This window comes from Aotus nancymaae, unplaced genomic scaffold (genome assembly GCF_030222135.1).
Source record: "Aotus nancymaae isolate 86718 unplaced genomic scaffold, 86718_ANA_hifiasm-v0.15.2.pri h1tg000058l, whole genome shotgun sequence".
NCBI lineage: Eukaryota > Metazoa > Chordata > Mammalia > Primates > Aotidae > Aotus > Aotus nancymaae.
Window position 1 is genome coordinate 52775259 of NW_026988472.1, and position 27078 is coordinate 52802336.

Genomic DNA, 27078 nt, shown 5'->3' on the forward strand with positions numbered 1-27078 from the left:
TTAGAAATCATTGTTTTGTGAAACCCCAAATTAAGTAAATATATTAATCTGTCCTCACATTGCTATAAAGAACTGCTGGACACTAGGTAATTTATAAAGGAAAGAGGTTTAATTGACTTACAGTTCCACATGGCTGGGGAGGCCTCAGGAAACTTACAGTCATGGCAGAAAGGGAAGAAAACATGTCTTTCTTCACATGGTGGTGGCAGGAGAGAGAAATGAGTGCCCAGTGAAGAGGGAAGTCCCTTGTAAAACCATTAGATCTTGTGAAAACTAACTCAACTACGGTGAGAACAGGATGGGGGAAACTGCCCCTATGATTCAATTATCTCCACCTGGTCCCTTCTACAACATGCGGCAATGGAACTACAATTCAAGATTGGATTTGGGTGGGGACGCAGCCAAACCTTATCAATAAGAGATCTAGGAAATTATCTCTTATGATTTGAAAAACTTAGTAGGTTTTTATACATATATAAATGGTGGGATTCATTACCACCTGAATGCAATTATCAACCACTCTTAAGATGATTAAAAATAACACTAGCAGGTATCATATAAGTCCTTATTAAATTCAATATAAAGTACAGAGAAGTTCCTAGGTGCCTTATTTCATATAAAGGGCACCATAACCTTAATCAACCTATAAATTAAATACTAGTTTACAGGAGGAAGAAAAGCAAGACATGATTAGAAAACTTTCTAGAGGAGTGTTCTTCAGGAGTAATGTTCAAAGTGTGGCTCACAAAGCAGCAACTTGTTAGAAATTCAAATTTTGGGATCCTATACCTAGGAGGAGGCTTCCTGAATCTAAAATTTGGGGTGTGGGTTGCAAACTATTATTTCTTTCCTAAGCCCACCGGTGATGTTTATGCTTGATAAAGTTTGATGGGACAGTTCATTGATTTCCATAAGAAATTAACAATGTAAGAAAATGAGAAGAAGAATTTTGTTATGGAAAAGAGGGTGTCATTGTTTTCATTTGCCTTCCCTTTTAATGTGTGGATCACAAAATTTAATTTCATTAAAAGTATTCAGCTATATATATCTATTTGAAATACATGGGCCTATACCCTAACCCCAAAACAGCTAATTAAGAATCTCTGCCACTGGGACATAGGCATCAGTAAGTGTTTAGTGTGGATGATGAGGGTAGAAAGAATATATTTTCACCAAGTTTATGAGGTGGGCAGTTTAGGGCTAGGAGAAGAAGGTAATAAAAGAACTTGGGTGATAAGCAGCTGTCTACTTGCAAAACAACTTATTATTAATGAATTGGGACTTTTAAAAATATTTTTATTTCCATAGGTTTTGGGGGAACAAGTTGTATTTGCTTACATGAGTAAGTTCTTTAGTGCTGATTTGTGAGATTTTGGTGCACCCATTACCCAAGCACTATACACTGAACCCAAATTGTAGTCTTTTATCCCTCACCTCCTTTCCACCCCTTTCCCCCTGAGTCCCCAGACTCCATTGTGTCATTCTTAACGTCTTTGCATCCTCATAGCTCAGCTCGCACTTATGAATGAGGACATTAGATGTTTGGTTTTCCATTCCTTAATTACTTCACTTTGAATAATAGTCTCAAACCCCATTCAGGTAGTTATGAATGCCACTAATTCATTCCTTTTTATGACTGAGTACTATTCCATTGTGTATACATGTACCACAGTTTCTTTATCCACTCATTGATTGATGGGCATTTGGGTTGGTTCCACATTGTGACCCAATGCTTTTAAAATAATGTGTGTGTTTGGTCATGAACATAAGCCAGGATGCTAGAAAAATAGTTTGCTGAAAGCCATTTTAGATTCAGGAACACAAAGGAAATGAGGTAATGTGTGAAAAGAACTTTAAAATTTTTAAGACATTTTGCATAAAGATGTTAGGTACTTTTTGAGGTTTCTATTTAAATGTCGTGGTCAGTTAGAGTTGTTTTTTTTTTTCATTTTGTGTTTGCCTTGAAAGCATTTAGAAGTATGAGAATATGTAATTTCATTTTGTAAAGCACAATGTGTTGAACCTAATGAGATCTTTCTTGAAAACTGAACATTATGCTGGGTTTTGGAGGCATCCCATTGAAATTTAGCCACAATTCCATATTCATCAAATTGCTGTGGACCCAAATACATCTTGGCTGACCAGAAGTCTTTCCAGAGGGGAGGGTTTTTGTAAATTTACAAGTCAATCTTGTAGAATTAGATAAAATGCATTCTGTTTTCCATCATTTCCTGATATCGCCCCACTCTTAATTAAAGGAAACATAATCTACAATTGATTTACTTAAGTTAATGTAGATTACAAACCAACAACATGGTTTTAAGAGTCTTAAGAAGTTAAGGGCTATTTTGAATGTTTACTCTTGGAGAAATGTGTGTTTAGGTGTCTTGATCAACAAGATCAATTGTAGGAATGGTTGGTGCAATCACATTGGTCATTAAATGCAGACATCATACATAATGAAACAGATTTAGCTCAGAATATGGGTAACTCAACATATGAACACCATTCAAAGTATTTCCCCAGAAGGCTGGCATGGTGGCTGACATGGTTTGACTGTGTAGCCACTCAAATCCCATCTTGAATTCCTGTGGGAGGGACCCAATGGGATGTAAGTGAATCATGGGGGCAGGTCCTTCTTGTGCTGTTCTCATGATAGTGAGTAAGTCTCATGAGATCTGTTGATTTTAAAAAGGGGAGTCTCCCTGCACAAGCTCTCTTCTCTTGTCTGCTGCCATGTGAGACATGCCTTTTACCTTCCACCATGGTTGTGAGGCCTCTCCAGGCACATGGAACTGTGAGTCCATTAAACCTGTTTCTTTTGTAAATTGCCCAGTTTCAGGCATGTCTTTATCAGCACTGTGAAAATGGACTAATACAGTGGCTTATGCCTGTGATTCTAGCACTTTGGGAGGGCAAGACAGGCAGATCACTTGAGCTTAGCAGTTTGAGATCAGCCTTGGCAACATGGTGAAACCCTGTCTCTATGAAAAATGCAAAAATTAGCTGGGTGCAGTAGTGCAAGTCTGTAGTTCCAGCTACTTAGGTGACTGGGTCAGGAGGATTGCTTGAGTACAGGATTACTTGAGCTAGAGATGCCCAATGCATCTCAAGGCTGCAGTGAGCCGAGATGGCACCACTTCAGCCTGCGTGACAAAGTGAGACCCTATCTCATAAATAAAAAGTATTTGCCCAATGGGGACATATAGCTTAATAGTTAGAGTTATTGTTTGTAGTGACAAATAGACTTGGAAATAGTTGGTGGTGATAATTATACAATGTTGTAAATGTAATGAATCCCACTGAATTGTACATTTTAAAATTGTTAAAATGGCAAACTTATCCCACGCACAGATAAAAAGATACAGATATACATAGAGATCTTCATATGGTTTCTCTTTGTTCTTCTTGTTTTATTTGTTTGTTTGTTTTTGAAATGGAGTCTACTTCTGTAGCCCAGGCTGGAGTGCAGTGGCACAATCTCAGCTCACTACAACCTCCGCCTCCCGGGTTCAAAGCATTTTCCTGCCTCAACTTCCCAAGTAGCTAGGATTACAGGCACCCACCACCACACCCAGCTAATTTTTATATTTTTAATAGAGACAGGGTTTCACCATGTTGGTCAGGATGGTCTCGAACTCCTGACCTCAAGTGATCCACCTGCCTCAGCATCCCAAAGTGCTGGGATTACAGGCGTGAGCCACTGCACCCAGCCTTCATATAGTTTTTAAATTAGTTTTGCTTAATTTAAAGACAGTTTGAGGCAGCAGAGCATAAAGTACCCCCCACATTTTATTTATTTATTTTTAATTGACAAGTAATAAGTGTACATATTTATGGGGTGCATGGTGATGTTCCAATACCTGTAGAGTGATCAGATCCAAGTAATTAGCATATCCATTGTCTAAAGTGTTTATCATTTCTTTGTGTTGGGAACATTCAGTTTCCTTCTTCTAGCTATTTGAAACTATATATTGTATTATTTTTAACTATAGTCACCCTACACTACCATGGAACATTAGAACTTATTCCTCCAGTTTTTTTCCCCCCCCCAAAAAATAAAAGAGGCCACATCTGACACATGAAATATAAGGAAAAAAGAGATTCTGGTACTGGAGTTGAGCATAAATTTGATTTCACAGTTTTTGGCAGATGTAGCAAAAAGAGAGAGAGAAAAAAAAACATTTGGTTCTGGGATTTTTATTTTCGGCAAGAGAAACCTTTTCCATTTTTCCTCTGATTCTTGGTGAAGAGCAGTTATGGTGTTGGAGATAAAAGGAGGAGATGGCCATGGTGGTTCCTTGTTCTTTTTCCTTCCACAGTGGCTGTCAGCTTCACCTATGATACTAAGAATAAGACAGCAAAACCCGAGGCTGCCTCACTGAAGACAGACCCTTCCCATTATGTGTCGCAGCAGCCTTCATCCTTGAATCTAGAAAATACTACCTGGGCTGTGCTAAGTTTATTTGTAAAAGCCTAACACCGTGTAGCTACAGCTGCCCAATGCATCTGCCCAAAGCAGTACTACCCAAATCGTGAATATGCATTCAAATAACTTTCCATTTTCATGCCTACTGCTGAATGGTACCACCAGAGATTCTGATTTAGAAGTCAGCAGTGAAGCCTATGCAATTTGAATTTTTACAGACAACTCAAGGTTGTGTGGATATATCCTGAGATAGATCAGCCCTCCTAGGCTGTCGGTACCATAAGGGCTGGGAGACATTACCCTCACTTACCCTGCAAACACCTTGCAGGTTGCAGAAGAGCTCTTAATAAATATGTGTTCCTGAAATAAAGGAATGCCCCTGTGCTTAGAAGGACTTATCAATCTCTCTCTCTCTCTTTCTCTCTCTCTCTCTCTCTGTCTTTCTCTCTCTTTGTTTCTGTCCCTCTCTCTGTCTCTGTCTCTCCTCTCTCTCTCTGGTTCATTTTCAATGCTGCTGAGTCATACAGTGAGAAGCAGCTTAGGGTCATTAAGAGATTGAAGCATCAGGGGAAAAAAGTGAACATGTTTTCATTTGAATCTCTATTTTTAACTTTCTAACCTTGTCTGTCAAGTTTGGCAACCTTGAGACTGTTGCAATGATAATGAAATAAGCCTATGCTGTTCTTTGGAATCATTTTAGACATATACATGTCTAAAGTATATATATATATATATATGTATGTGTGTGTGTGTGTGTGTGTGTGTGTGTGTAATACTTAACGTGTGATCCTATTTGACATGCCTTTTTTTGTATACAAAAGCACTTGAATCACCACTTCTTCAACAATGAAGATACTGTGTTTTGGACTAAAGTCAGTGTAAACACAACATGCTATTAGTGTTTTTTCTTAATCATCACTACCACCCAGCCATTAATAATTATATTCCTGCACAAGATAATAATAGAATCTCACATTTCCATGGAGGTTTATAATACATGAAGGTCTTTCACATTTGTCATTTTGTTCAATGTCATAGAGAGAAGGAGCTTCCATTTATGAGAGTCACACAATGGGTAAAGCCCAGTATGCAGACAGAAGAGAAGCTGAGATTGACTTAGTCATTTGGTCACAGTCCTAGGACTCTTGAATGTGTGTGTAACTCAGACAGGGTGGAAATCCCAGAAGATACATCCCCATCCCAAGGGCACTACCCAAGTTCAGTAACTTGGATACAACTGATACACTTTGGATGATGCTGCACTCTTCACAAACACGTACCCAAATGTAACATGAACCCAAACCAGAGCAAACATCAAATCCCCACTCCTACCGTATATTCACATCTTGTATTACCACCAAAACCTGAAGCACCCTGACAACATATGTCCAGAAGGTATTGAATGTCTTCCACCCTGACTGCCACTAACCTGGTTAAAGCCAAGACCAACTTTCACCTGGACGACTGCCGTGGACTTCTTCCAAATGCAGCCTCCTGCAGTCACATCCACCAGTGGCTCTGATTGAGCTTTACAAAACCGCAAATCCTATCCCATCGCTGCTGTGTTTCAACTCTTATGCCTTGTCATTGCTTTATAATAAATTCCAACATTTTACTCTCTTCCAAGTGGGAACTCACTTTGCCTACTACTGGAATACCATTCTTTCACATTTCCTTGCTAATTATGAGTCAGCTACACCGGGACTCCTTCTGTTCTCCTCACCCTTTAAACCTGTCTCCCATTTGAAACTTTCAACTTGTAATTCTTTTTAGGAATGTTTCCCTTTCGTCATCTTGTAGCTGCTTCCTTGTCATTATTTCCTTTCATTTCTACGTCTTCAGAGAAACTTTGTTTAGAAGAAAACTTAGGAACAAATATTTGCCAGCTAGAGTTATGCAAAAGTTTCTTACGTAGAACACAAAATGTAAGAACCGCAAAAGAATGTATTGGCAGGGACTTCACAACACCACGAAGAACTCAGAAAGCAAGCTTCGGATTGAGAGAAAACATTTTCAACTGATAGAGCAGAGAATTCACTTGTATCTAGAATATATAAAAGTATCTCCCCACTCAATAATAAGTCAGGCAACCTGCAGAGCAGCAGTCCTCAACCTTTTTGGCACCAGGGACTGATTTCACAGAAGATAATTTTTTTTTCCATGTAGGGGAACGGTTTCAGGATGCAACTGTTCCACGTCAGATCATTAGGCATTAGATTGTCGTAGGAGCAGGCAACCTAGATCCCTCACATACACAGTTCACAATAGGGTTTGCACTCCTCTGAGAATCTAACACCACTGCTGAACTGACAGGAGGTGGAGCTCAGGTGGTAATCTGCCTGCCACTCACCTCCTGCTGGCCCAGTCCTTAACCGAAACTGGTCCATGGCCTGGGGGCTTGGGGACCTCTGCTGTCGAGGACAGAATAACAGCCCCCTACATATGTTCACAACCTACCTTATGTGGTAAGACTGACTTGGTTGATATGGTAAAAATTTTGAGATGGGGAGAGTATCCTCACATATCTAGGTGAGCTTGATGTAATAAAAATATCCTTGTAAGACAGAAATTGGAAGCTTGGAACAATAGACGATCTGACCATGAAACAGAGGTCAGACAGAGATTAAGATGCTATGCTACTGGCTGTGAACATGGAAGAGGATTCCATGAGTTGGAAGCCTCTAAAAGATGGGAGAAACAAGGAACAGGTCCTCCATTTACCCTCCATAAGGTACCAGCCCTGAAGAAGCATTTTAGACCTCTGATTTCCAAACGTATCAGATACTAAGTGTGTGTTAAGCCACCAAGTTTGTGGCATGTGTTATGGCAACAATGAGGAAACTCATACAGTACATTATTTAACTTTTGCTTGCACACAGTCTGTTTCCCTGTGCTGGAATGTGAATTTCCTGACATCGAAGATCCTGTTTATCTTGTTCATTTCTTTGCCTTCAACACTAGGGACAAAGCATGCCTAGTGTAGTTTAAGCATCCATGAAGACCTGTTGAATGAATCCATGGATTAACCCCAAATGCCTGCTAAATATTTTATCTCAATTACATTTTGTTATATTAAAATCTGTGCTTTCCCCCGCCACAATTAACCCCAACTCTGGTTCTTCTATTGCTTTTGGGGATATCATAAGGTTAATTATATTTTGTTAAGCACAAGAGTCATGACCAAAATGTAATGGACCGAACATAGCCACCGTGTGCTGTGTGTGCACACAGCTGTCTGTGCATGGAAGAGTGTTATATGTGTGTTTGTGTGTGTGTGTGTGTGTGTGTGTGTGTATTGCCCAGGAGAATTGCATTGTTGGAGCCATAAAAGTTTGTGAGATAAAAGTTCTTAAGTGGAGAATTGTTACTGTGATCGTTGCTTAAAACCTAGTTTTTAGAACAGAGGTAAGTTTGGCTGTAGCTGCTCTGGTATGTGATCCATTTAATGGTTTTGTTTTGTACATTAATTCTCAGAGAAAAATCTTAGCCCCAGCTATTTAAATCTCTCCATAAATAAAGACTTCCAAGCACCACTGGGACAGAGTTATCAAAAATGACAAATTGTTGGCAATTATAACAATAAACTTCAGTATAGTAAGAGACATAATGGAACTCTTTAACTGCTCTCAAATCAAACATCCCTCCTGCTTAGTAAAAACAGAATTGCACGTAGTGAAAAGAGAATTGCACTGATTTCTCGGATACAGTCTCAAAATCAAGTCAGCATTTCAGGTCTCGTAGGAAAAGTTTCTGACTTCAGGCTTAGAAAAGGCATCCTAGGCGTATGCATTGTGGCTGAGGATAACAGGAAGATGAGAGTTACGATGTAGCTGCCTTCAAAAAGAAAAGTGGGAAGACTTTACAAAAACCTTAATGTTAGAACATATAAAACCATCCTGCACGATCTGCACATGTACCCCAGAACTTAAAGTATAATTTAAAAAATAGTATAAATAATTAAGAACTTAAAGAGGCAGAGTGTGGTTAAAGCAGCAAGCCAGCAGGACAATTTTAATGTGTAGCTTAAGGTACAATACACGCATAATTTGCCCTTCCTCAATTCTAGAAAATATTGTCTGTCTTCTTCAATAACCTTTCTATTCCTGAAACTCAGCATTCCAGTGGGATTTTCGCTATTTTAGGTGCTGTAATATTTACATTGCTACTATGCATGTGATTGCATCTAAGTTCTAATTCATCTAATATGTGTGCATTACTTTACCTAATATTTCATTCATCTAATATGAATTCTAATTCATCTCATATAGTGTTGTATAAGTTGTCTTTTTACTTATATGCATTGTACAGTGCCCTGAATCACATTGAAGTACAAAAGATGGATCTTAATATGTGTTTTATGTCCATATTTTGATGGTGAAAAATATTAGTTTCCATTCAAATAAGTTTTAAAATGCGCTCATTAGAAAGACATGTAAATGTAAATGAAAAAAAAAAACTTCTCTGCAATTTTTCAAGATATCTATGGAAATGCACTCAACTATTGCATCATTCTTCCCCAGATTTAGCACATTGCTTGGGGTCATCATGACTGCATCATACATGTTTGTTGAATGAGCATTTTCCATAAATTTCATAGTAAAAGTAAAAGCTATGATGTGTTTTTTTGCCTTGTCTTTCTCTTTTGACTTTAAACACATAATAAACACTTAGTAAGCAGATGGAATAAATACATACATACCCGCTTTATGCAAAATTATTAGGAAATAAATGGTATCTAATTCATTCTTTAAAATACCATCGGAGAACACACAATCTCCCTTTATCATCTACATAATTTTAAAGTCGAAGTCTAATTTGACCAGCAGTCAATTTTTTTCCTTTGGACTCCTTTCATATATTTGAAGAACATTTCTTTGTTCCTAGTAAGTGTAGGTGAAGCAAAACTAACCAGCATGGCCTCTGATATTCATAACAGCAGGCTAATAGACAACCATGTTCGAACACATTCCACACCAGGCGCAATGCTGTTTCTTGTACGTTGTTCAATTGAGTTCCTCAGCTTGCTATGGGAGGGCTACTGTTCTCCTCCCCATTTCACGTATAAAGAAAATGAGGCTTTGCAATCTTAAGTCATGTGCTCGAGGCTTTACAATAGATTCCACCACAAGGATGTCAGACTGAATCCATTGCAAGCAATAACTCCAAAAGCAATCACCAAGCAAATGGCCTTTGTGTAAAGTGATACATTCTGTAACAGAAATTCACTGAAAGCCATTTCCTATGCCAAGAGAATAAAGATAATCACACAGGACACTTTTGGAAAGGGGCCCACATTAGTAGAGAGAGATGGCCAGGTCTTACCTGAGTATGCAGGTGACCGCTGCGGAAGATGCAGAGACTGACCTTCAGGTCAGACTGACCTTTCAAGTGGTGCTGTGTCCATGAGCTAGCCGTGCAGCTTTGTGTGCAGCCATAGCCACAGGAAAGTGTGCTCAGGCAAGGTGTTTAAGGCAATTTATGGTCTCCCGTCAGCCTTGCAGAGGGTACTCTAGATCTTGGGGACTTCATATAAAAAGGCAAGCATATCAAAATGCAAGACATATTCTGGAAGTAGCTAGCAAGTATTGTGGTGGATTTGCAGGCTGCAGAACATAAGTAGGGCATACCTTGAGAAGGTCACATGGACTCACACGTAATGATCCTTTGATTCCCAGTAATGAATTTGTCCAACACACTCACTATATTGTATGTGTGATTGTGATTGCTAAATAAGGAGATTTAAATTGTGAACAAAATGTAAGCAAATATTAGCGATAAAACGTGAACATTCCTTATGATCACATCTTTCGAGATAATCACCCTCCACTGTTTGGTTTCCTTCCAGATTTTATTTTTTAACAAAATAAATGGGGTGGGCACAGTGGTTCACGCTTGTAATCCCCGCACTTTGGGAGGCCGAGGTGTACATATCACTTGAAGTCAGGAGTTTGAGACCAGCCTGGACAACATTGTGAAACCCCATCTCTACAAAAAATACAAGAATTAGACACGAGTGTTGGCACACACCTGTAATCCCAGCTACTTGGTGGGCTGAGGCAGGAGAATCGCTTGAATCCGGGAGGCAGAGGTTGTAGTGAGCCAAGATTGTGCCACTGCACTCCAGCCTGTGAAGCAGAGCGAGATTCCGTCTCAAAAAATTAAATATACACAGTACTCCGCAGCCCACTATTTTTTCTTGAGACACCTTAGATGTGTTTCTGTGTCCATGCATGTAAATACTCCTTAGCACTTTCTGCAAGCAAACAGCATCTCATAGCCAAGACAATCCATTCAAGTCTCTGATTTGTGAACATTGAGCTTGCTGCTGCTGTTTGTTTTTAAATTACAATCCATGTGAATTGTGGAGCCTTGGGTGGCTATTTTTATGCATCAGAATAAAGATTTTCATAGAAGCATTCCAAGAATTAGGACTCCTGTGTCAGAATTTTCCAATGTTCATTTTCCTGGGTTTTACCCATCCTCTTACGTTGGAGAGCATCATGATTATGTTGATGGTGTGGAAAATCAGAGGATGCTAAAAGGACCTAGCACCCAAGTGGGCAGGTCCTGGGGATCTGTAGTTCTCATCTCAGGCACTAGGATGCAGACCCAGGGAAGGGCAAGATATACAAGCTCTTTGAAAAACAAAACCAGAAGGATGTGACAGCCAACTGAATGAGAGTCAGCAGCAAATCAGGAGAAATGTTCAAGGAGAAAGATTCAAAGTTGACCAGGCACAGTGGTTCACACCTGTATTCCCAGCACTTTTGGGAGACTGAGGCAGGCAGATCACTTGAGCTCAGGAGTTTGAGACTAGCCTCCAACATGATGAAACCCTGTCTCTACTAAAAATACAAAAATTAGCTGGATGTGGTGTTGTGTGCCTGTAATTCCAGCTACTCTGGAGGCTGAGGAAGAGAATTGCTTGAACCTAGGAAGTGGAGGTTGCAGTGAGCCAAAATCATGCTGCTATACTCCAGCTTGGGTGACAGAGCAAGAGTCTGTCTCAAAAACAAAAAAAGACTCAAAGTTGACTCAAAGAGGTTTGTTTCCGGGCTGGCCATTCCCAAATTTTCATTTCTATGAAACTCATGTATCAATTATCTTCAAATTTTGATGTTTTATTGTTTAATAAACAAGCTATATTATTTTATATTTTGTTCCTAAAATATGATCAATTTCAGTTGTTCTATTTTCTATAATTTAAACTAAAGCACTTAAAAAATACCTATGCAGCTTCGTTCTAGATCAGTGTCTGGGGATCCTATCTACTTTATGAAAATGATGCAAGGAATCTCAATAGGAGTTCATGGTCACCAGAGTTTGGAAACCTGTGATGTAAAAATCATGTGTTTGTTATAATTGTCTTAGATTTTCTCTCCTGACATTGGAAATAGACTTTGGTTCTGTGCAATACTGATGTGATAACATGACACAGTTGGAAAATTGTCTGCTAGTACTCATTCCATTTTTAAGTAAAAACTAAAAATCAAAGGCACTGAATTTCAACCAGTCCTGCTTATCAGGCTACAGAATTTAAATGCAGGATGTCAGCTTCTCTCCCTTCCAGCCCATCCTGTGCAATGTGTGCTCCTGTGTTAAATCCTACATGATTTCAATCAGAAAATTGAAGCTTCACCTTGTAATAAGTTGACTCGTCAATGATTTCCTATAACCGTCTAAGATTAGTTTTGCCTCTATTTGACTGATTTTTGTTTTTTATGCTTCTGCTTTCATTTTCACCAAACAGCTTTCTTTTTGACCTCATTTGTGTGAGCTAACACAAATTATGTTTGTTCTCACTGAAGAATTTTTATTTAAACATTTTCTGTTTGGTGTCACTTCTTTAGTTTAAAAGTACACACGTGTCTGTGTACATACACATTCATACACACACATGCGTATATATGGTTATATATGCATATTATATGTATGCACCAGCTACAGTTGAACGACGCACACTGCAATGGTGAAAGATTTTTTCAGTTCTCTATTCACTTAATTATTTCTTGATTATTTGCCTCTAAAAAATGTCTACTGTGTTTATGTAAGGAATGACCTCCTAAAATAAAATGAATTGTGGCTTTAACATCATATAACAATGTCTTTTGTTAATTGAAAGACAAACAATATCTGACCCCATTGGGTTTCTTACCACTGAAACTGCAGGTCTTTTGGAGAAACAAAAGACCTGCAGTTATTTTCCTAAGCCCTATGATATAATTCAAAAGGAGAGGAAACATCTGTATTATTATCTATAATAAAAATTGGAAACTTTTCTATTGTAACAACAATATTAAGCCTGAATAGAAATACTCATGTTTATATGATATTCACTTCCATCAACATGCAGAAGGAAAAACTGTGATTCCTGTTTTTAGACACCTTTTCCATGAAACCTGTTTTAAAATAACCACACTAACTGAATGTATTATTCTGTTATCATGCTGCTCATAAAGACATATCTGAGACTGGGTAATTTATAAAGAAAGAGGTTTAATGGACTCACAGTTCCCCATGGCTGGGGAGCCCTCACAATCATGGCAGAAGACAAAGGAGGAGCAAAGTCACATCTTACATGGTGGCAGGCAAAAGAATGTGTGCAGGGAAACTGCCCTTTATAAAACCATCAGATTTCATGACACTTACTCATTATCATGAGAACAGCATGGAAACCCATCACTCATCTTTGGTATCATGTAAGGCTCTTTCCAAGTTGATGAGCTACCATCATTTTGCTTTCTACAATCAGGAGGCAAAACCCAGTGGTTTAGGTCTGCAGGATTCCTAAAAATATTATTTTTTATTTGTTACAATAAGTACCAGGGTTCCTGGTGTCAAAAAACTTGCCAAAAATCACACCATTAGAATTTTTTAAGATCACTCTTTATATGCCTTAAGAAGATAGCTTTGCCAGGAAAATTTCCTCCTTCCTTCCTTCCTTCCTTCCTTCCTCCCTCCCTCCCTCCCTCCCTCCCTCCCTCCCTCCCGCTCTTCCCTCCCTCTCCATGCTCCATCACATCACATAGCTGTAGTGTGCTGCCTATTCTCTCCTACAGTCTTATTTACAGGAGAACCTGGCCAGATGCTGATGAATAAAGAAGAAGACCGATTGATAGTGAGATATTTGTCACAGATCAGGTGCCTTGGGAAAACAGGTCTTTTTTTTTCTTCAAACGCTAACTTTCTGGACTCAGAATTCTACGTCACTAAGCCCACATGGTTTTTAAGTATGATTTATAGGAAACACGATTTGGGTCTCAGAACGCTGTAACCGCACAACAGATTCATCTTTACCAGTACACAGATAGAGCTGATTAGTCAAGACAGAAGAATTGCAATAGATAAAGCATTTAATTCATGCAGATCTGGCTAAATTGCAGACTGGAGTTTTATTATTACTCAAATCAGCCTTCCCCAAAATTTGGAGGCTTGGGTTTTTCAAGAATAGTTTGGCAGACAGGGGCTAGGGAATGAGTACTGCTGATTGGTTGGGGATGCAATGACAGGGGTGTGGAAAACAGTTCTAGTGCTCTGAGTCTGCCTCTATATGGGGACACAGAGGAGTCACTGGTTCCAGTGGGACCAATCAGTTGTCAGAAATGCAGAAGCCTGAAAAGACATCTCAAAAGGCCAGTCTGCAAAATGCTTATTACCTGGGTAATGAAATAATCTCTACATCAAGCCCCCATGACATGGAATTTACCTACATAATAAACCTATAGGTGTCCCCCTGAACCTAAAATAAAAGTTTTAAAGGCAAATTTTAGCTTCTAGTGATTGGGAAAGTTGCAAATCTTGTGACCTCTAGAATAATGGCTGGTAATCAGGGCCAGCTCCTGATATTTTGGGAACAGTTGGGGAGATGTGAATATTCATTAGCTTTTTGCTGAGGTTCAATAATTACAATTTTTTGTATGTAACTAATATTTTTGCTGTGTAGGAAAATAGAGGTGCATACTGTTTATGAGTGAGATCTGGTGATGCCTGTAACTTACTTTGATTCTTAAGCATTAAAAGGAGTTAAAATAAAATGTTAATAACTAGTTCAGTGAGAAAAACCGATGTGCACTTCTTTTGTATACATGCACATATTTTTAGACACAGACACACATGTGCACTTACACCCGCCCCCCCCCCCCCACCCCGCCGACATGTACTTTCTTCCCTGGAAAATTTCTTGTAGGAGTTTGTTGCATTTTTCAAAAAAAAAGAAAGAAAATGTGCATAGTAATGATACCTTGAATCTAATAAAATTTACAACATCTTCTGGGATTGCTTCAGGTTATTAATATTTTGAATTCATTTTGTCTTCTATATTAGCCACATATATACCCTGAAATGACGTGGTATCATAATGTCAACCTAAACAGTAACCATTATTTATATATTTATTTTTGCCACAAAAGTTTTTCTTTGGTTTTTCCTCTAATTTGTGGGGGTGAGGGTTGAGGAAAGAGACAATAAAGAAGGCAAGCTACAAGGTATCTTTTCAAATAGCGGAGATGTGTATGCACTTTTTATATTTGACCGCCAAAAATGTCCTGTGTTCTTTTGTAGGGTTTTTAAGTACCGGTGACCAAGCAGCAAAAGGCAACTATGGGCTCCTGGATCAGATTCAAGCACTGCGCTGGATTGAGGAGAATGTGGGAGCCTTTGGCGGGGACCCCAAGCGTGTGACCATCTTTGGCTCGGGGGCTGGGGCCTCCTGTGTCAGCCTGTTGACCCTGTCCCACTACTCAGAAGGTAATAAGGGTGTCCCCAGGGTGGGCAGGCAAGTGCCTCGAACCAAGAAATGAATGGTCATAGTTCCTATCTGAGATGCATGTCCAGGTTGCAAAAAGTCACTCTGGAAATTGCAACAGAAAATGCCCAAAAGGTCAAATGAATCTGTCTTCATGTCTTTTAATTCAGCTGTTTTTCCATTTACTCTGTCACCCAGGCTGGAGTGCAGTGGCACAATCATAGCTCATTGTGGCTTCCAACTCCTGGGCATAAGGCTTCTCCCATCTCAGCCTCCTGAATACCTAGGACTGCTGGCTAATCTTTTAAAAATTTTATTGAGAAGTGGCCTTGCCATTTTCCTGGGCTGGTCTCAAACTCCTGGGCTCAAGTGATCCTCCTGCCTTGGCCTCCCAAAGTATTGGGATGATAGATGTGAGCCACCATGCTTGGTCAGCAATATTTTTCTCCTAATTTAAATGTGTGACAGTTAGGTGTTGGTTACAATGATTGGAACAAAATAAGTACTTTGAAAGTCCTGACATTTGTTTCTTTTGCCATTCTGACTGTATTTGACTATTTGAAATTTTATTAACTCCTAGCTACAACTTAGTAAAGTAATATGGAAGAGAGACAGTGTGTCCGTGAGGGATGCAGGTGTACAGGTTTTGTAATCATCAGGGCTTTTAGCCACATGTTTTTTTAGAAGTCATTCTCTAATTCGTATTAATTCTTTAAATCTTCTGGAAATATTAAAGCATGTCTGGTAGATTCATGTAGAAGTAGATTGTGGGTAGCAATAGATTCTACCCAGAGGAACAGTGTCTCTCTCCCTGACTGTCTCCCTCCCTCTCTCTTCCCTCACTCTTCTCTCTCCCTCTTTCTTCCTGTCTGTGTGTCTCTCTCCGTGTATCTTCCTCCCTCTCTCCCACTCCCTCTCTCTTTTCCTCTGTCTCTCCCCTCTCTCTCTCCCTCACACTGTCCCCCCTCCTCTCTCTCCCTGTCTTTCTCCCCTTCTCTCTTTCTCTCTCTTCCTCTCTCTCCTTCTGTCTTCCCACTCTCATCCTCACTACCTCCTTTCCTGTCTCCCTTTCCCCCCACTCGCTCTGTCTCTCTTTGTTTCTTTCTCTCTCTCTCTCTCCCTTCTTCCCTTTCTTCCTCTCCTGCAAATATGACTTTCAGCAAAGGACCTCCTAGCTGGTCATGTCAGCATGAGGCACTTGGAAGTTTCTACAGTTTGCTTTCCTCTCTCTCTCTTTCTCTCTCTCTCTCTCTCTCTCTCTCTCTCTGTCTGTCTCTTTCTCTCTCTCTCTCCTGCAAATATGACTTTTAGGAAGGACCTCCTTCCTGGGTTAGTCAGCATGAGGTCCTCTGCTTGTCCCGAAGGAAGCTCCAAACTCTCCCTGGGGCCCTGCTAATAACCTGTAGAAAACTGCTGTCTGCCAAGCAGAGAAAGGGGAAACCGCAAAAACATGTGCATCATGTTACCTCAACCAGACGTGCATTTGGACATGGTAGTCAGCATAGGCAACCATACCCAACCAGATGTGCGTTTGGACATCTAAGCAGTAGATGGTTATGCTGCCTTAGCAGTGGTCAGCATAGGCAGCCACACCCCTGAGCCCCACCAGAATGCCTGATACTTTCCCCGGAGGCTCACTCAGTGGGATTCCCTGCTGTCCCTTGGTGAGGGAGGCACCCTACAGTATCAGATGAGAGACTTCAAAGGGGAGGCCACAGGAATTTGAGGCAATTGGTTCTGGAAGCAGGATCACAAATCCTCAGCTGTGGCCTAAAAGGAAGAAGGAGGAAAATCTGCAGAGCAGATCCAGCCCTGGGTGACCTGGCCAGTTGCAAATGAATATTCATAAAGCCATCTCAATCATCAAGACAGCTTTGTAATTTGTTCTGTGTCACCACTGGTCTTCAGAATGCCACCATACTGACTGGACCGTTTACATCTGAAGTACTCAAAACCTTAATGGATTTTTTTTTTTTGACATGGAGTCTCACTGTGTTGCCCAGGCAGGAGTGCAGTGGCACAATCTTGGCTCATCGCAACCTCCACCTCCTGAGTTCAAAGCAATTCTCCTGCCTCAGCCTCCCGAGTATCTTGGATTACAGGCGCCCACCACTGTGCCCAGCTAATTTTTGTATTTTTAGAATAGATAGGGTTTCACTATGTTGGCCAGGCTGGTCTCGAACTTCCTGACCTCAAGTGATCCATGCAGCTCGACCTCCAGAATTTTTATTTTTAAAGTTATCAGCTGGGTATGGTGGCTCATGGCTGTTATCCCAGCACTTTGGGAGGCTGAGGGAGGAGGATGACTTGAGCTCAAGAGTTTGAGACCAACCTGGTCAACATAGTGAGACCCCATTTGTATAAAAATAAAGATCAGCTGGGCCTGGTGGCTCATGCTTGTGGTCCCAGTTACTTGTTAGGCTGTGGTGGGAATATTGCTTGAGACAGGGATGTTGAGGCTGCAGTGAGCTGTGAGGTGCCACTGTACTCCAGGCTGGGTGACAGAGTGAGACTCTGTCTCAAAATACATACATACATACATATATACATACATACAATTAAGTATCTTTCTTTAAAGTAACTGCAGGACTTTCTTAACTTCCTGCAACATCTGGACAAGTTTCTGGATCACTATGCTCCTGATTGTCTTCATTAGCAAGACAGGATGGATGAGGATTTCCTAAAATCCTCCAAACTCTGAGTTCTTTGAGTTTTTAGTTCCTAATGTTTTGCCCATGAGACCAAATGGCCTTTGACCTCTTACTAGTGCTGATAAGAGGAAAGGCTCATATTTGTATTAACTTTATTTTAAAAACAGGAAAAGTGAATAATCTGATGAACCATTTGGTATAGAGATTTCTAAGTAATTTTTGAAAATACCTAGATTTTCACTTTTCTCAGTTGATAGAGTCACAGTTGTAGATTTAGAAAACAGAACCAACTTTAGGAGTAATCAAACACGTTTAAGCCACACTAATCGGAGGAAAGTGTTAATTATTTAAGTGAACAGGTTGGAAATTATTATCATCTGCAACAACACCTTTGCATCGGTCATTTCTGCAAGGCAGTGCTTCTAAACAGCCTATCATCCCAGCAATTTGGGAGGCCAAGGTGGATGGATTGCTTGAGTCCAGGAATTCAAGACCAGCCTGGGCAATATGGCAAAACCCCATCTCTGCAAAAAAGAGACACACCTGTAGTCCCAGCTAGTTGGGAGGCTGAGGTGGAAGGATCATTTGAGCCTGGAAGCTAGAGGCTGCAGCAAGCCCAGATCGTGTCACTGCATTCCAGCTTGGGTGGCAGAGTGATACCCTGTCTGAAATAAAAATAAAAAAAATACCCAGACTTTGCCTTAGGCATTTCTTGCCTGATTATCTAGTCTAATGAAGACAAAGTACACGTGGAAAGAGATAGTTTTATGAAAATATTCACCCCAATATTATTATCATAGCAAAGAATGAAATGAAAAGCTACAAGATCAAAAGGAGAGGAAAGTTATAATGAACCGTATGTATTTACTCAAAAGAATAATAATTTAAGGATTTACCTAAGATATACGAACAGCAGGAAAAACACAGTGTAGACAGCTATATAAATATCAGGCTCAGCTATGCAAAACAGATTTTTGAATGGGGGAGAAAGAGCTAAGAATTATGTGAATTCCTAGCATACTCATTATGCTGAGGTGAGTTGTGCTTTAAAGTATGAATTACGGATGATTTTTTTTCATTATCCAAGTATTTTAATCTTATCAGGAGTTATATTACTTCCCTAACATACAAATAAATGTTTTATGTATGTTACTTATATATACACTGCTACCTAAATTATTCCCAGTAGTTATGAGAAGGGCAGGAAAGGAACGTCTCACAACATTTCTTTTTCCAATTCTGAGTGTTTTAAATAATGAAAGTATCCAGTAGATTACATATTGACTTTGGGTTTTTTTTGGACAATTTAAAATAATCTTCAGAGCCGAGCACTCAAGTAAATACTTGCACATTTTTGACAAACGTTCCCGAGATGGCTTTGACGACATAGTGGTCAAAGCCATATTGCTTTCAGCTGGCAGACCTGTGTGTCATCATTGGGCAATCCTCCAGTCTTTAAAATCACATCTTCCTGATGACAGTGATGTTTTCCTCATATTTGATTGCTTCTGTGACCTTAAAAATTGACAGGGCATGAACTTCTGGACTCGCAGCTGAATGCCTTATTCTTTAGTACCCGTCTCAGGCAGGGCTTCACGGAAATGGCAGGAAGCAATTGTAAACAGAATGCTGTGATTTTTACAGCCCGCCGTCTCTTGTCCTGTCATGGTTAAAAACACAGGTTTTCTACTTCTGGACATTTGTATAGTAGACTGAGCTGATGGAGAATTTTAAGCTACACAGAATTTTACTCCTAAAATTGCCAATGCTTTTTCGAGTTTCTCACCAAGTGGAGCATTTTTTATATGTGATGAAATAAAATATACACATCTGTGAGTTTCCAATGGATGTAGTTTTGGAGGAAGTGACTTAAAGAAATTACTTCTTACTTAGGTACCCAGTTGAGGATTTCTTTAGGTATAGCTAACTCAATGTATTTATTTTAATGGCCAAATCTTATATTTATAAGACTTAAGGTAGAAATAGAAATGTATTCCTGAATTAGCACTCTGAAGTTGATTCAAGTGGATTTATCTTTTTCCCATAATGAAGACATACCTGGTTTTGCTTGTGAGACAAGAGGGCCTTTGGCCATTTACTAGTTTAAAGGATTTTTTTCTTGGAAAAGGGTAATGCAGTTTCTGTTTTAGTTTTTATATACGGCATCTGGAGGCAAGGAAGCAAAAACGACGCTAAATTGTGGATGGAAAATGAAGTCGCATGTGTTTTACCAGTGCAGGAACAGTGACAATGTGGTTTCATTTTCTTAAACTCGTATGTGAGTGTGTGTGTGTGTGTAGAATAACCTTCTGTAAAATGAATGTTCAGGGGAGGAGGGAAAGGGGAATCGAAATGAAAATGGGTAAAAGGGCCCCTGACAGAGCTGAATGCTGCTACATCCAGAAATTCACATGCCTGAGAGACAATCACAGCCTTCATTGCTCAGTAAAAGCTGCGTTTCTGTCCTGCGGGTTTTCATTTGCATGTCCACAATTTTGCACCTGCAGGTCTCTTCCAGAAGGCCATCATTCAGAGCGGCACCGCCCTGTCCAGCTGGGCAGTGAACTACCAGCCGGCCAAGTACACTCGGATATTGGCAGACAAGGTCGGCTGCAACATGCTGGACACCACGGACATGGTAGAATGCCTGCGGAACAAGAACTACAAGGAGCTCATCCAGCAGACCATCACCCCAGCCACCTACCACATAGCCTTCGGGCCCGTGATCGACGGCGACGTCATCCCAGACGACCCCCAGATCCTGATGGAGCAAGGCGAGTTCCTCAACTATGACATCATGCTGGGCGTCAACCAAGGGGAAGGCTTGAAGTTCGTGGATGGCATCGTGGACAATGAGGACGGTGTGACGCCCAATGACTTTGACTTCTCCGTGTCCAACTTCGTGGACAACCTTTACGGCTATCCTGAAGGGAAAGACACTTTGCGGGAGACTATCAAGTTCATGTACACAGACTGGGCGGATAAGGAAAACCCGGAGACGCGGCGGAAGACTCTGGTGGCTCTCTTTACTGACCACCAGTGGGTGGCCCCCGCCGTGGCCACCGCCGACCTGCACGCGCAGTACGGCTCCCCCACCTACTTCTATGCCTTCTATCATCACTGCCAAAGCGAAATGAAGCCCAGCTGGGCAGACTCGGCCCATGGCGACGAGGTCCCCTATGTCTTCGGCGTCCCCATGATCGGCCCCACCGAGCTCTTCAGTTGTAACTTCTCCAAGAACGACGTCATGCTCAGCGCCGTGGTCATGACCTACTGGACGAACTTCGCCAAAACTGGGTACGTGCCTCTTCGGGTCAGGGTCGCGCTGTCCCCGTCACTCATTTGGGTCCTCAGTACAGGTGTTGGTTCTACCGGCATGTGCAGGAGCACACACGCAGGGACACACGTACGCACACAGACACACACATACACAGCAGTAACAGGCAGCCCACTGTCTATGGGAACTCATTGTTTTCTTTACTCCTCAAATGTTCTAGAAGCAAAACACTTTACTGTCAAACCAGATTTTTACTAGAGTTCTGATGGCCCATTGGAAATTCCAGAGTTCCTACCTACGAGTGCAGGACTCACACATACATGACAGTTCTGATAATAGCTGATCAAACGGTTTGTTTGTTGTTCTTATTGTTGTTTTAGAGACGCAGGCTCACTCCGTTGCCCACAGTGGAGTGGAGTGATGCAACAGTAGCTCACTGCAGCCTTGAACTCCTGGGCTCAAGCCGTCCTCCTGCCTCAGCCTCTCGAGTAGCTGGGACTACAGGGATGCACCAAAATGCCCTCACATGAATTTTTGTAGAGACAGGGTTTGCTGTGTTGCCCAGGCTGCCCTCAAACTCCTGGGATCAAGGGATCCTCCCACCTCAACCTTCTGAATAGCAGGGACTACAGGTGCATACCACCATACGCAGAAAACTTTACTTTGTTAGAGACAGGGTTTTCTATGTCACCCGATCTGGTCTCAATCTCTTGGGCTCAAGCGATCTTCCCACCTCAGCCTCCCAAAGTGCTGAGACTACAAGTGTGAGCCGTCACACCTAATTTCAACCATTTCTCTTTAGATAAATTGTAAGGATATCACAGCACACCTACCACTTGGGGAACTGTGTTGATCGCCTGGCCATAGGAATGAAAACAAATACCATAAGTATACAGAAATATAAATATGTATTCCTATATATATTTAATATACATATATAAATATAGATATTCCCATATGTATTATGTATAGTACATATATATTTGTATTTGTATATATATAAAATACAGAAAAATATTTTTATATATACAAATATAAACAAATATACTATATATACAAATACAAAGATATATACAATATACAAATACATATATATATGTATTTTCTTTACTATATAAATAGCTATATATAGAGAGAGCAAATGAAAATATATTTGTATCATATTGCTATATGGAATGCATATATAAACACACATGCAAACATACATGTGTATCTCACAGGAAAGCTTATTTATTGGCCTAAATATACTAGAAAATATAAAATACACAAAAAGCACACATACAACAGAGTCTGCCAATATTCTGCTAAGAGGATTCTTTGCAAACCATGGGAGAAAAGAACCCGAAACATCCTAAATAGCTCCAGTCATTGTGGCATCTTTTCATTTTGTCTTGTCTGATAATGTAACTGTGGAAGTGGATGGGGTATCATTCTGTTCTGCCCTTGTGTGCCTCCATCATCCACCCTGCACCTCTTTACAGTGAATGAGAGTGAGATACGCATGTCACCCAGGGAGGGTCAATCTCCCCATGCGGAGTGAGGCTCTGAGACTGCAGTGACCCTGTAATCCTGAGAAGATCTGGGGATACCAGTGGTTTCAAGGCCTAGGTGTTTAGCAGCTGGCATACTGTACAAGGATTCCTAAGTGGCTTGGGTGGGGCGTGGCTTAAGAATGTTTTGTGCTCTTGGCAAAATACAGCCTGTTTTTGGAGTGGAAAATGTATCATCTGGATACCAACTTTCAATAATGAGACTTTGTAGATTTGGTCTGAGAACGGCTACCAGGAGGGGAAGGGAGAAGGGACCATCTGGTGGAGATGCTTATCTGTTACGCAAAGGTTCTTTATGAAGAAATGATTGAAATCAAATTAATACTTTTTTTTAAGTAGACCTTGTTTATTAGTTTGCTCGGGCTACTGTTAAGAACAAACTATCAAAATGGTATCAAAAACTGTATGTCTGTGCTGGGCACAGTGGCTCATGCCTGTTACTCCAGCACTTTGGGAGACTGAGGTGGGAAGATCGCCTGAGGAGGCCAAGTGTTTAAGACCAGCCTGGGCAACATAGTGAGAGTTTCTCTCTACAAAACAATGAAAACAACTTCAGCTGGGCATGGTAGCATATGCTGAGAGTCTCAGCTACTCAGAAGGCTGAGGCAGGAGAATCACTTCAGCACAGGAGGTCGAGGCTGCTGTGGGCCATGTTTGCACCACTGCACTCCAACTTGGCTGACAGAGCGAAACCTGTGTCTTTATAAAAAAACAAACAAAAAAGCATAAAAACCTGTGTGTCTTACAACAACAGAAATTTATCGTTTCACAGTTCATAAAACCGGAAGTCGCAAATGAAGGTGTTCACAGGGCCAGTTTTCCTCCAAAAGCTGTAGGGGGTCATTTCCTTGCTGCCTCGTAGCTGCTGGGGTTGGGTGCAGTCTTTGGCGTTCCTGGCTTGCAGGTGCACCCTCCACTCCCTGTCTTTCTTGTCTTGCGGCCTCCCTGTGTGTCTCTGTCTCCATGTGGCCATCTTCAATAAGAGCGTCTGCCAAGGTGCATTAGAGGCTCACTCTACTCCAGTATGACCTCATCTTAACATAAATAATTGTATCTATAGTTATCCTCTTTCCAAATAAGCTCACATACTGAGGTGCTGGGATGAGGACTTCAGCGTACCTTAATTTACGGGCAGACAGTATTCCATCTCTAGTATCCTGTGAAGGCAGGGCCAGCCCCTCTTTTGTGGCAGCACTAAGATAGGCGGTGCCTGCCCTTGCAGAGAACTTCATCCTCCTGAAGCCTAAAGACCTCCATGAGAGTTTTCCAAAAGGGCCATGCTCATTCAATCTTCACTGCATTGGCATACAAATGTATTACTGACTTTGTAAACAGTCTATTTACTTACTTTTGTTAAAACCATACGCTTTTTCTTTTCTTCCTTACATAATTTGAAAATACACTTTACACGATTATCTTAAGTGGAAATCTAGAATCATTCCTCATACATTTTATAGAACCATCAAAACAATAGTGAAATCTAAATAATGCTGTTAAATTGTCATTAGCTCTTTCTTCCTGACTCCCGAAGGCTATGAGACTGAGGCTGGCTCTCTCATTATTAAAAAAAGGAAAAAACAGAAAAAGATAAAGGAAGTTAATTAGTTCCATGAGGTGATGGTTATCACTGCTGGCAGCAACTGGATGCTTTTCCCAAGACATCATGAAGGTCTGAGAGAGCCGTGAGACTACTACAGTGATCTCTCTGTTATTGAGTGCTTTCCAACACCGTGAATCTGTTTCTTAAAATCACTTAGCTCAGAGCCTGTGATTTCCACCCTGGGTTTAGGGAATACATCCATGTTGCCATTCATGGTCTGTGTTGAGGGTGCTGCTAGCTTTCATGAAGGCCCTGACATCACTGGAGCAGATGAGGAAGGAATAACCACTAGAACGTGGAGAGACGCTCTGATGCTACTGAAATCAAGAGCTGCAGATAGAGACAGTTCATTGAGGTACCCAGAGCTTGAACGTTGGTCCGTCTGAAGCCTCTATTTTTGTTTCTTCCACCCGTGGGAAACGTCCCTAAAATAACACTGAGTATATTAATGCAGTGAGTTCTTTTAATTCATTGGAAAGGTATCAGAATGACTCAAATGATTCTTCAAGGAAATTACTCAGAACTTACATCCCATGTGAAATGCAAGGTGTGGATTCAAATACAAATAGTTGAAGTGATCACACCTCCGTGGCAGCCCCATAAAAGAAGGAAGTGGGGAATTTCACTGTCAGGCACAGTCTGGTGAGCTAGTGTTTGTCAGTGGATGAAGACGGCTTCGGCTGCAGTTGCTAGTTATTTGTTTATTGCAAATTGGGTGGTGGCCCGATCAGTCCAGGGCAGCGGAGGACTCCCTGGTCAGCAGGTGCAGAGAACAAACCAACCCGATGACCGTAAGGAGAAAGCATGGAATGTGCCTTATCTGTTGTCACAGTGTGAGCTGCCAAGTTTAACGCAGTTCTGCAGAGCACACACTCAGGCAGTGACTCAGAGAACAGGAGGGCTTATTTCTGCATACCATCACTGTTCCCTTCCAGCACTGGAGGTGACAGGAGGAAACAAGAATAGCTCCCAGCATGTCTGTCACTACACAGTGCCGTGGAGAGAGGATCGCATTGTGCCAGGACGTGCTTTACCACTCTCAGTGAGTGTCATGTCAAGCGTTCTAAACCTGCAGACACAGCACACTCTCCTGATGGCACACATGTTTGTCGAGATGCCTCTATACAGACATCTCAAAGCAGATGGTTTTGACCTTTAGTCTAGGTTTGAAGGCACATATACCTGGTATACATAAACCTTTGGATTTGGGATGAGAACAGAAAAATGATGTTCAGACGTGCATGTTGGAAAAAAGAAAGGGAGAAGGGATGGAATGAAGGAAAGAATTGTGATGAAGGGAGGGAGGGAGAGAAGGAAGGAAGGAAGGTGGAAGGGAGGGAGGGAGGGAATCAAGAAAGGAATGGAAGAAAGGAGGAAGGAAGGAAATAAATCAGGAAGGGATAAGGAAAGAAGGAAGGAAGAGAAGGAAGGAGAGAGGGAGAGAGGTAAGGAAGGAAAAGACGAAGGAAGAAAGGGATGGGAAGAAGGAAGAGGAAGGAAGAAAGGGTAAAAAGGAAAGGAAAGAAAGTGAGAGAAAAGAGGGAAGAGAGGAAGGGAGGGGGGAGAAAGAAGAGGAAGAAAGGAAAGAGTAGTGAGGGAGGGAAGGAAAAAATGGAGGGAGAGGAAGAAGAAAGGGAAGGAGAGAGGAAGAAAGAGGGAGGAAAAAGAAAAAGGGATGGAAGAGGAGAGGAAGAAGGGAAGGAGAGAGGGAAAGGGAGAGAAGGGAGGAGAGGAGGAAAGAAAGAAGGAAGGACGGACGGACAGTTGGATCATTGCTTACAAACCATGTCACCTTTATGTTTTCATGGTAGCATTAGGTGAGAGGGCTCGCCCATCTTAGAAAGGCAGAGTCAGTGAGTACACATAGTAGAAGTGAGGAGGAAGTCCCTGCGGAGGCTCTACACCATGAAAACCTCCATCAAGACAGGATGTTAAAATCAGCGAATGCCAGGGCCTCCAGTAATCCTTGCTATTACTTTTGTATTATTATTTTGAATAGGGAAGTAGGTGCCCAGGCCTGTGCCTGAGGGGGATTCTCCTCCATAGCAAGGAGGTGCTTCAACGTTTAGTCCAGGTCAGGGTACTAAAATCATGCTGGAAGAGAACCGCGCAAGCCCAAGCATGGAGAGGCATTGGAGAAATAAGGTAGATTGACACCGTTTTTGGAAATGAGGAGCAGCGTCAGGGAAAAGTGAACGCTAACTCTAAGGTTTGAAAAGGGTTCTAGAGAATCAAAGTCCTTTTCCTTTAAAATTATTTTGGGAATTGGAGAAAAGGGGTTTGTCCAAGCCGATCAATAAAATTCAAGTGCTCATCGATCCAGGATTCTTTCATTTTGAGGTCTGTCTAGAAAGAGATGGACAAAAAGAAGTGGGGGAATCTTAGTTTCTTTATAAGGTATGACAAAGGGCAGTGCTTTGAAGTAACCAAACGATGCATTATAATATAAAATAGAAGACCTTAGGTGGTATTGGTAGTCAGAAATGAGAAGATGCTTTTGTAATGGCAAATCAAATCAACACATATCTTGATTGTTTTATGTTGTTCCATCAAGTTTGGGGTTTGTACAGCAGATCGATTTCTATGCTGTTTGCATCAGACGCCATCACTGCTTTTGAATGTGCTGTATCCTATAATTAACTTATATTCAACCATTGTTAACTCTTTGGGAATGAAAGAGGTCCCAGTAAGGTATTTAGTGGGGATGGGTTACAGAGAGTTGCAGCATAATTCTGGCTGTAAAGTCAACCTTTATTAGCAAAAAAGGATTTTAAGCTGAATGAATGAACATCCTCACCTGGTGCCTAAGAGGAATCACTGACTGTAT

The 27078-nt window shown here is 41.0% G+C and overlaps 1 protein-coding gene across 2 annotated transcripts in view; it reads left to right on the forward strand.

Annotated features, from left to right (window-relative positions):
* The window catches only part of NLGN4X (neuroligin 4 X-linked), a 340751-nt gene that overhangs the window by 306796 nt on the left and 6877 nt on the right, over window positions 1-27078 (forward strand). For both annotated transcript variants that reach the window (XM_012434421.2, XM_012434423.3), the window contains exons 4-5: window positions 14990-15175; window positions 20332-21121. In XM_012434421.2, the coding sequence (XP_012289844.1) occupies window positions 14990-15175; window positions 20332-21121 (976 nt within the window). The remainder of the gene's footprint in view (window positions 1-14989; window positions 15176-20331; window positions 21122-27078) is intronic.